At 43.9% G+C, this 10,118-nt stretch overlaps 2 protein-coding genes across 4 annotated transcripts; one reads left to right on the forward strand and one right to left on the reverse strand.

Moving 5' to 3' along the window:
• The first annotated feature begins 2,070 nt into the window (after positions 1-2,070).
• LOC127312959 (non-structural maintenance of chromosomes element 4 homolog A) lies at positions 2,071-5,767 on the forward strand. Its single transcript, XM_051343507.2, has 7 exons — positions 2,071-2,335; positions 2,472-2,552; positions 3,147-3,387; positions 3,489-3,582; positions 4,406-4,622; positions 4,708-4,799; positions 5,121-5,767. Exons 1-7 carry the CDS (start codon positions 2,167-2,169, stop codon positions 5,577-5,579), a joined length of 1,353 nt encoding a protein of 450 aa, XP_051199467.1. The 5' UTR covers positions 2,071-2,166; the 3' UTR covers positions 5,580-5,767.
• A 791-nt stretch (positions 5,768-6,558) lies between these two features.
• On the reverse strand, positions 6,559-9,892 carry LOC127312958 (zinc finger CCCH domain-containing protein 44). Of its 3 annotated transcripts, none has more exons than XM_051343504.1 (3): positions 9,642-9,892; positions 9,008-9,062; positions 6,559-7,649 (listed from the first exon to the last, which is right to left on the reverse strand). In XM_051343504.1, exons 1-3 carry the CDS (start codon positions 9,709-9,711, stop codon positions 6,878-6,880), a joined length of 897 nt encoding a protein of 298 aa, XP_051199464.1. In that variant the 5' UTR covers positions 9,712-9,892; the 3' UTR covers positions 6,559-6,877. The 3 variants fall into 3 exon arrangements, with proteins under 3 accessions (XP_051199464.1, XP_051199465.1, XP_051199466.1); XM_051343505.1 differs by having other exon boundaries at positions 9,008-9,059; positions 9,642-9,891; XM_051343506.1 differs by lacking the exon at positions 9,008-9,062 and having other exon boundaries at positions 9,642-9,890.
• Positions 9,893-10,118: the final 226 nt, after the last annotated feature.

Below are 10,118 nucleotides of genomic sequence, written 5' to 3' on the forward strand. Positions count from 1 at the left end.
GGCTTCGAGTATATTTGAATTTTAGTAAATTAATGTATTTTGCAAAGGATGTGAGGTCATGTTTGCTCAACTGAAGAAGTTATGGTATGTATATAGCACTGTTGGAAGATGTCAATTTGCGTAGGCAATTACATCATAATCCTAGGTGTGGATGAAATAGTAACTACATGCATGGGGAAAATTATGAAAAGTGTCAAGCCACCATGCAACCATTATAGTTTCTAAAGACTATATTACCACCAAGCTTGACAAACGCTTAAATGAGCTACCATTATAGTTGTTTCAGATCAAGAGACTCATGTGAATAAGATTGCCCATCTTAGAGAGATTTATTATGGATCTTATTATGAACATGAGCATATAAAAATAACCCTGAGCTATTCATCATCCATTCACAGAGAATTGAAGAGTTCATAGATTGTATTGATATTTACAAGGCATAACATGTTTTTTTGTGGTTCATCAACTCATTGAGCTAGCATTGCTTTTACCAACGAGAAGGACAACAATTTAAATGGCTTTCTTGTCAAAAACAATATCAACAAGACCGACTTGGGAAACAAGATGTCCACGATAACTTATTGACGACTGATGGCATGTAAAACACAAGCTCGTCTGAGCATATATCCACGGAAGTATTATTCCAGTTCTATATCGTATCCCAATGAAAGAGTGTAAGAAAGTGCTCATTATGGGCGTTTTTATCGCACCCAAGGTGTCAGTAGTCTTGAGTGAATTGAGTGTGAATGGGAAATTATTTGCTAAAAAGATTATCAAGCATAACAGAAAGTAAATGATGTAAATAAAAGTAAAAAAGGTTTAGTTGGAGTTTCTGGTAGAAAAGAGAATATGCGCAGAGAGACTAAGTTCATGGTGATAGTGAATGTGCCTGATAAAATAATGATGAATGAAATAAGTATGTGATTACAACCCCTCTTATTGTGGTACAAGTAGGGCAGCAACCTCTGCAGCAACCAGTCTCCTCCATGCCATGATTAAATACACTAATGTCTTATTGCATGATACGATAGACTCATGGTCAACGCGAATTAGTAAGGTTGCGAGGCCATAACAACACACTAATGCTTTTGGTTCCTTGTTATCCTCAAATTATTTTCGTTTCTCTCTAATATCTCTACTGTCACTAAGAGGTTACAGAGTCGTTGGACAAGTAGTTATCACCTGTGTAGGTCTTTTCATCATGGTTTATGGGTCTTTTCATCATTAATATTGTGACAACATTTTTGGGAGGCAGAAAACCTCCTTTTTTTTTTTTTTTTTTTGCTATTTTAGGGATCTTCTAGACACCTAAAAATAGAAGGAAAATAACTGATCAGTTTTTCACCGAGAAAAAGACCGTGAGCTAAAGAAGCACGCAACGGAGGCCACAATGACCGAATGAGCACAGGTACGTTTAACCTATTACCTTCGTTTCTGGCTCAGATCCGGAGACGGAGTTAGTACTCCCCATCCATAAACGGATATGTTAGGGTTGCCAGTTTTGGATTTAATTATGTATACACTAAAGAATGACTATATTTATTCGAGTTTTTTAAAATGTAAAATATTTTTTTATGGACAGAGGTACTACTAGTCTGAATTTGGTGGTGTGAATTACGTAAAGAAAAAGTGGTCGTGCACCATGTCACATCGGTATTCTGCCGCCGCTCGGTGCATCGAAGACCAATCCAGCTTGGTAGCGTCAGTCAATGGCTGCAGGTGCAGGCAGCCGGAGCGGCGGGAAAGTTTTCAAAGAGATTTTGGCTCCGGCAGCAAATTTACTGCGAGCCGCCGAAACACGTTGGAAATCGCAGAAACCCCGAGCCGCGAGCGGGAAGAACCAACCCCTTTGGCCATTGCCACCTCGTCTCGACAACCGTGCCTAATACAACAACACGTCCACGAGCCAGTCGGGCCCCACAAACTCCACCCATCGGAGCCAGGCCCACCCGCAGCGACACAAGTGGGCCCGTGACTTCCTTCTCGTGTACACCTCCGTTTCGGAAATTTCTCCCGGCGTCTGTTCGTTCGCTCGTTCGACTTCAAATACCAAACCCAACCACGCCTCCGCTTTCTGCGCTTCCTTCCCTCGCACACCACCGCTCCCAAATTTCGCCCGACTCGGTTTCGAAGCGGTTTTGCTAGGGTTTCCTCGGGCCGCGTACGATGCCGAAGCGGGCTGCGCGGGACCGCCGCGCCGGCGGCGAGGAGGAGGAGCCGGAGCCGGAGGAGACGGTGACGCCGGCGTCGGCGGCCGCGGAGGGGGCGCCGCAGGCGCTCGAGGACCGCAGGCTGCTGCGGTCGCGCTACCTCGCCGTCAAGAGCCAGATCAACGGTACGGCGGTCTCTTACCCCTCCTTCGCGCGCGCGCGTGCGTCGGCGGTTTTAGGGAGTTTTTGTGCGCCGTTCTGCGGTTCGCTCTGCGGTTGCTGAGTACTAATGGCTTGCGTTTGATGCGTGGGTTCGTGCAGATGACAAGGACGAAATGGCGCGCGCGGATTCGGCCAAGTTCAGCGCCATCTTCACGGAGGTCGAGACCCTGCACAAGCTTGGTACGGATGCTCACTCCCGCGCCTGCGGAGGCGCGCTTTTCTAATTTTGCTCCGCGATTTTTCGGTTGCTTGCATGAACGAGGCGTAATGTGTGGTTAGGCGCAAGGTCTATCCCTGTTTTAGCCGTGTGTGTGTGTAGCGTGGGGTCTCTCAGTTACAAATCTGTGCTGCACTGCTAGTTTGTGTCATCCCCTGACAACGTGTTGCCATGTTACTCAAACCTTAGGAAACACACACTACTTGCTGTCTGAAATAAGTAGATCGACAATGCAGAGGACTGTGAGCAAGGCGTAATGTGTGGTTAAGAGCAAGGGTCTCTTAGTTACAGAATCGAAATATATATGTTGCTGCATTGCTAGTTTCTGCCACCCCCTGATAAATGCTACTACCATCTTATTAGGAAGCACACACTACCTGTCATCAGAAATAATAAGTAGATAAACAACCCAGAACAATTTGTCTGTTCTCTGCCATATGCCCAGTTCAGCTACTATTTGCTCCACAATTTCTGGTGTGACATCAGCAAGTATGACGTCTCCAAGCTGATGCTTACACAAAACAAAAAACAACTAACCAACCGTCTTCCTGCTGCAGTTCAGAAGCCCAGGGAGCAGATAGCCGACGCGGAGGCATTGCTGGACATCGCGACCAGTCTGGGGGCATCAGTAAGGTCGCAGTCAGCGCTAGGGATCACACCCTCTGATCTCGTTGCTGGACTGCTCAAGAAGTTTGGGACGCGGGCAGATGCCAATGGCGAGGGTGCCTCGCTGAGATGGGGCCGTGTTGGGCTTGCTGCATCCCACGTTTTCATGGCTGTGCCTGGATGCTGCACCATGTAATGCGCACATATGATCCTGTGTTGTATACATTTTCCTTTGATGTCTGGTTTACAAAATTCAGCTGATTCTGACAATGCTAAGGTTCTTCTTCTGACAGGGTTGGTCCCATGAAGGCAGAAGTGAAGGCGCGGAGGAAACGTATCACTAGAAAGAGGACCCCAAGGCCCCGTAGAAATGATCGCCCTGAGCAGGTGCTTTTATTATCTGGATACTCTAATAAACAGAGCTCTGTGTTTTGTTTGCTAATCGGTTGTTGATACATCAAATTTATACTGGGTAGTAGTTGGTACTCAGTGGATAGTGACTATATCACTTCATTCTTGTTACTGGTGGCTGCATGGTGATTTACTGCAAAAATTGGTCGTCTATGATAACTTCATATTGGGTTTACTATCGTAACTTCCTATGTATCCACATTGATGTGTAGTGAATTGAAAAAACTAAGAGTTGTCAGCTCTTTTCCTTTTAACTTGTTTATTACCTTCTTCTTTTTCACCTGCAATGTGCAATGATTGATTATTATATCACAGCAACATATGCTACTATATTTCACACTAAGTCTGTTTAATGCGTTAGTTTCAGTAGTTCTGTGCCTGGTGATTATCAAATTCGTGCGGCTCACCATTTTTAGTAAAATCGAACTCTGGTGATTATGGGGTACATCCACAAAGGCCCCTCCTGGACTTAAATATTTTAAAACTCAAATCACACTTGTACATTTGTCATCTCTCAAGTAAAACCAGTTCAGGTAAGCAGTTTCTTTCATGTCGTATGAATAGTTTCTTTGGTCTGCTAAAGCTATTTCTGAATACAAGTACAGTATCAACTTCTAGTGTTATGTTGAAATTACGCACTTTTCTTTAGCATTTTTCACCTCCCTGTTAAGACCAATTTAGGCAAGCAGCTTGCTTCATGTTGCATGAACAGTTTCTTTGTTCTGCTACAGCTATATCTGAATACAAGTAATATATCAGCTTTTAACAATATGCTGATCTAATCTGCCCTGTTATGCAGCTTGTTGATCCATCAGAGACAGGAAAAAGTGATACAGACAGGAACATGGCTGTTCTATTTGATGTTCTGAGGAAGTATAAAAGAGCAAGACTTGAAAACCTTATTTTAAATAGGACCTCCTTTGCCCAAACGGTGGAGAATATATTTGCTTTGTCATTCCTAGTTAAAGATGGCAGAGTGGAAATCAATGTGAATGATGATGGGCATCATATTGTCTGTAAGTGCTTTATTTACCTGATTGCTCTTCTGTTGCTGTTATATCACATATCTCTGTATCTGATATTATTTCATCGACCAAACAGGTCCAAGGAATGCACCTGCTGCTAGTTCGATTGCCAAAGGAAAAGTGGTATACAATCACTTCGTCTTCAGATTTGATTTCCAGGATTGGAAGGTACTATCTTGATCATTAAATTGTCATTTTGAAACTGAACATCAGACTGTTTTCACCACTAGCGCATGATATAAACATTAGACTGTTCTCTTACTCTATGACTAGTAATGCAAGCTAGATTTAGAATATGGTGACAATTAAAATAGGTTTACTTCTTTTTGGACAGGGCAATAATCCATCTAACTATATATTGTTTTTTTACGGGGAGCTAAGTACTAAATATTATACTTGAGTGAAGGCCAGGGATGTGTAGTAGTGCAAGGCTAGTATATGGTTTGTGATTCAGTCCATTCTGATCAATATGTTATGTATTTACCACAGCTTATGAAAGGGATAGTCGCAGAGGGGGAAGAACTGATGCAGCACAGGCCGTCTTCTCTCAGCACGTCTGGAGGAAACAACCATCAGGAGATGCCTGCACGCAGCACACCTCGGGGGAATCAGTCTTCTGTGTCCCCTGCAAACAGCATGTCCGGTGGAAGCAACGAGCCTGAGATGCCAACACACACAACGCCGATCAGGAAGCTCTGCAGGAACCGGGGCTTGGTCATGCAAGCACAGCAGGATGAGATGGCATCCCCGGGGACATTGGACGTCATGGTCATGGAGGATAAGCATATTAGTCCGCAAGACAAGTCGAGTGTTACGGGCAGACTGGAAGTCATGGTGATTAAGGAGGAGATGGTCAAGGATAGGAAAGAAGTTTTCCAGACCTATAAGCGCAAGCGCCGCCGCCACCTCGTTCAGGACCTTTCCCAGGAGTTTAACCGAGTGGGCTGATCGCTGCGGCCTACTGCCCATCCTTTAGATGCGTTTTGGGTATATTTTGTGTAAGTACTAAGTAGGGAAAGGGGTTACCTGGCTGACCTAGCTTTAGGATGGGCTGATGGGCAAGTCTGAATGTATGAAAGTGGATGCTATTAAAATTATCTAAGTTAGTTGAGTTAGAAAAATGTTGATCAGTGTCATGACTTTTCTATGTTGGTTTACTAATGCGTTGCTTTTGATTTTCTAAAGCAATTTTGGGAAACATGACACTTCGGTTCATCATGGCTGTGTACAGTACGCAATCAGGGAGCAGAAGACTTAGTGCATCTGTCATTTAAATGTCTTTGTGCAGTTGGAGTGAGGTGATTACTGGGCTGCAACGATCGGTGGATGGAGTAGGTTCGGCTGTACCTGATGTTTTCCTTGGTAGGTCTACAGGAAGTTGTGGCTTGCGAGTTGCGACTAGTTGGTTTCTATGGTGATTATGGAGGAGGCCAAAGATGGTGAACGAATTGCGCCAAGTTTCCACTTGGCAATATCACTTACTTTTAAAGGCTGTTTCAACCTAATGAGAATTTCGTTAAACGAAATGTAGATTCAGCGTTCAGCTTGCGACGGGAGCCGTTATCTAGTGGTGTATCCAGACCAACATGGTTCGCTAGTGGTGTATCCAGGATGCTTGGCAACGGTGACAGCGTGTATTCTTAAAGTTGGATTCAGGCATTGTCCAACAGAAGGGAATGGTCTGTGTGGGCGTGTGGCACACGAATTAGGTTTATAAACCCACCTTTCTTTTGAAGTTCTATTGTGAACGATGTAACCATTATCTGACCTTCCCAAAAGGTTTGAAAAAATAGTGCTCTTGTTTTGAAGCAATGATTCTTACTAGGTGTCTTGTTTAAAGACAAACTTGAAATTGAAACTGACATCGTTGCACCATCATATATAAAGACTGATAGGCTGAATAAGAACATAAAACGGTAGACTCAAATTTCGGCTTAACTTTCAATAGATTTCTGAATAGAATGACTAATCTTGCAATAATAGAGTGCATTAGAAACAGTACAAAACTTGGATGCAGAGCAGAGGGGAAAAGACAGCAGTACACTAAAGCCTATAAATCTCGAAAGCAAGTCGAACTCAGATATCTATTTTAGAGTTACAGCAATCTGATCATACCAAGCCATGACAGTATCTCCCAATCAACAATAGGCTTGTGCAACTCAATGTCACCATGGGTTAACGGCCTCAGATCTGGAGTTCAAACTTGCTGGTCACTACTAACCATGACAAGCCATGAAAAGCATATCTCAAGCCGCAGCAGATTTACGCAGTTCACTCTCACCATGGGCGAAGTGGCACCTGTCTCCAAACGTGCAAGAGCCTTTGTTGAAGTTGTCACACAGCTTGGTCTTGAAGTTGTTTCCACCACCACCTCCAGCATGAGATCCCCTCACTGGGTTCTTTGCTGGAGGAGGGGCGTTGCCACCAATGCGGACAATTAGCTCCGTCACCATCCCACTGGCATGTTTGATCTGATCAAACGTTCCCTCAAGCTCAATGTTTTTAAGGTTGGGGTCAGCCTCGTTATCCCGGATAGCTAGCTTGGCCCCAGTCATTCGGGATATATGCTTCGTGTTGACTCCACCCTTGCCAATAATGGCGCCAGCAAGGGATGCATCAACACTGATCTTGGTTGTGGCTGAGGCACCAAATGTTGAGAGAGGAACCATGTCCGGGGCAGGCATCGGTGGAGGCTGAAAGTGCCCGTTGGGTCTTGGTCCCATTGGAGGTGCCATTGAGTTGTTCAATATCATGGGCTTTCCAAGCTCCCTCTCTCCATGAGCAAAGTGACACTTGTTCCCCCATTTACAACCTTCTGCAGTGTTGAACTTGTTACAGATGCGAGTCTTCACGCCAGATGTAGGTGGCCCATCAGGACCACCAGGTCCCATAGGCATTCTTCCTGCAGGAGCTGCAACAGCTGGACCACCCAAGTTGGTCATCTTTGAAACAGCCTGGTGACCTCCAGGGAAGTTGTGGAGAAAATGGCAATTCGAACCAAAGGGACAACCAGCAGTGCTGCACAGAGAGGGTATCATATAAGCAAGCAAATTTACACAATAATATAAGAACGACTAATGATTCATACTGATGAAAAAAAGGTCATGATCCATCTAGTTGAATAACACGACATTACTAGTAACCTGTACATAGACAACTGCCGAACGGAAAAAAGTACCGATAGCATTTATATCAAGCAACACTTGCAATGGAGTACAATATACCACATCCATCCTTTTGCAGGTGCTGCTTGATATAAATGCCACCAAACAAAATTAAGTAGTTTAGATATGGCACTTAGATTCATCACATGAGTATAGTATCAGCAGAAAGCCAAAACTACTTTTGACATGTACACATAGTATCATTACTGTGGAGACAACCTTAGATGCTTATCATATATCAACGGTCAGTTTTTATGGTGCAAATACATGGAACATTAAGGTGGTGCCTATAATTTATTGAACTTGAGCATATAATTTTTAGTGTATTGAGCAGGAGCATAAACTAGTATTAGTGTGTTACCACAATAGAGAACAAGTCAAGGATATAATGGCAAATAACAAAATGCATACAACGAAATGAACTTCTTGGAGTGATTAATAAACATAAATTAGTTTCTTTAACTTCCTATGGAACCAACTAAGATTTTTTAAAGAAATTATAAAGTATAGTTTTCTCTACAAGATATGTTTTAGTTTTATCTTCAAATATTTGTATTTGAGCTACTCTACTTGGGTGAACAATATAAGCAGTCAAGTACTGCAACGTTAACTCTATATGATAAGCACAGTTTGTCACTTATAACAAACCCTAAAGATGGTTTAACCTATGTCATGGGTAAGCACCATTATTAATTGGAAAATATAATATGCATGGAACAAAAATATCCTGGCAAGCAGAATTCCAATCTCAGCATATGGCAGTGGCACTAGGTAGTCAAAACATTTACTGCATGCCATCACATTCATGAGAGATGCTTGATGTTATCAATGATCTAAATGGAAAAGTTCCACGGCGAGCACTCAATTGCTCCCCATTAACATGTTACTTGGATCTTCTTATCTTGGTTTCTGCAGGTGAACACCTGTGCCATGGTGCTACTGACCGATTATTCATCTGAAAGTAAGTTATATATCCTTATAGCTCTTGTTTCATTCTTCCAAATTTTACTCCGTTGGATTGGATATTCTTAAAGCTTGGATTAGACGGGGAACCTGTAGTAGAATCTTGCTCGACCCATTTGTTAGCATCAGCAACAGTTTTTAGCAGCATAGCAAAATTTTATAATGTAAAAAGTAACAGCAAATTGCATAATAGTAATAATAATAGATAGATGTTACCAGGTTGGAGTTGATTTTAAGTTGGATTAGAACCTGAAAAATTTGGTGCACGGCTTCGATTTGCTCCCTACACCCGTCTCCGATTCTGCTACAGCAAATTTATTACTTGCACCAGTTAATAACCGTGTTGATTTTACTAAACCTTGGCAGCTTGTAGTAACAGGTAGTAACATATAATGATTTAATAATAACAGAGATGGAATAACAGGAAATTAATGTCCAGTGCCCAAGCTATGCCCCAACGGTTTAGATTGTATATCCATGAATTACTGCTTTGGGCACTGGACGCCAACGAGGTTCGTACTGCTAATTAAACACTAGCCTGTGCAATGAATCTGGCAAAAAACCAAGCAAATCACATCTCGAGATCTTTGGAAGGAAAAAACGACAAAAATCCCTGCAAAATCCTCACCGGCACGCAAGGCCGTCACAACCCCAAACTACAAACTGCGGGGAAAATTTAGACCTAGAAATCCCCAATCTGCAGGCCTCCTCCCCCGTACACCAACGCAAAAAAAAAACCCAGCTCTCACCGGCCACGGAGCGAACAAGCGCTCTCCAGATCCGGCTGAGGAACAGCCACAAAAGCCCTAAGGAACCCCTCCAGAGCGAAAAGGAGACGGGGAAACCAAACCACGAACGAGGAGAGGGCCAGGAGGAAGCTCACCTTTCGCGCGCTTGGTGGCGGCGCCACCGTTGGTGCCCTCCGGCACGGCCCTCTTGCGGCTCGCGTCCATGGCGAGGTAGGGCGTCTGGCGAAGGGGGTCGACGGCGGCGGCGGCGGCGCTTGAAACCCTAGGCTAGGGTTTCTCTCTGGCGCGGGGCAGGCGTCGGTATGGAGAGAGAGGAGGAAGAGGCGTGCGCACGGGCCGGAGAAGATGGGGTGCTGTACACGGGCAAGGTTCGTGCACGTGCCGTGTTAACGGTGTCGTAGTAGTAGTAGGACTCTGAGCAGGATCTGCCTGCAGATTGGAGCCACTAGTTTTTGATGAAATCGTACTTTGATTTTGAAATATCAAGTTTTAGATGCACTTTTTTTCTTACGAGCGTATCTAAGGGTGGAAAGTTTTAATGAGGTGGTTGACGGCGCTGGGTGTTGAGGAGCTGTTGGTTCTTGATTGTGGCTGCAACAAGTCAAATTGAG

The sequence above is a fragment of the Lolium perenne genome, chromosome 7 (assembly GCF_019359855.2).
Source record: "Lolium perenne isolate Kyuss_39 chromosome 7, Kyuss_2.0, whole genome shotgun sequence".
NCBI classification, from domain to species: domain Eukaryota; kingdom Viridiplantae; phylum Streptophyta; class Magnoliopsida; order Poales; family Poaceae; genus Lolium; species Lolium perenne.

Coding starts and splice junctions, on each gene's coding strand:
- LOC127312958 (XM_051343504.1), bottom strand. CDS start 9,711: ATGGACGCGAGCCGCAAGAGGGCCGTGCCGGAGGGCACCAACGGTGGC. Junction 9,063..9,641: donor CGCCACCAAGCGCGCGAAAG/GTGAGCTTCCTC, acceptor AATTTGCTGTAG/CAGAATCGGAGACGGGTGTA. Junction 7,650..9,007: donor CCGTGCACCAAATTTTTCAG/GTTCTAATCCAA, acceptor CTCTCTGTGCAG/CACTGCTGGTTGTCCCTTTG.
- LOC127312959 (XM_051343507.2), top strand. CDS start 2,167: ATGCCGAAGCGGGCTGCGCGGGACCGCCGCGCCGGCGGCGAGGAGGAG. Junction 2,336..2,471: donor CGTCAAGAGCCAGATCAACG/GTACGGCGGTCT, acceptor GGGTTCGTGCAG/ATGACAAGGACGAAATGGCG. Junction 3,388..3,488: donor GTGCCTGGATGCTGCACCAT/GTAATGCGCACA, acceptor TTCTTCTGACAG/GGTTGGTCCCATGAAGGCAG.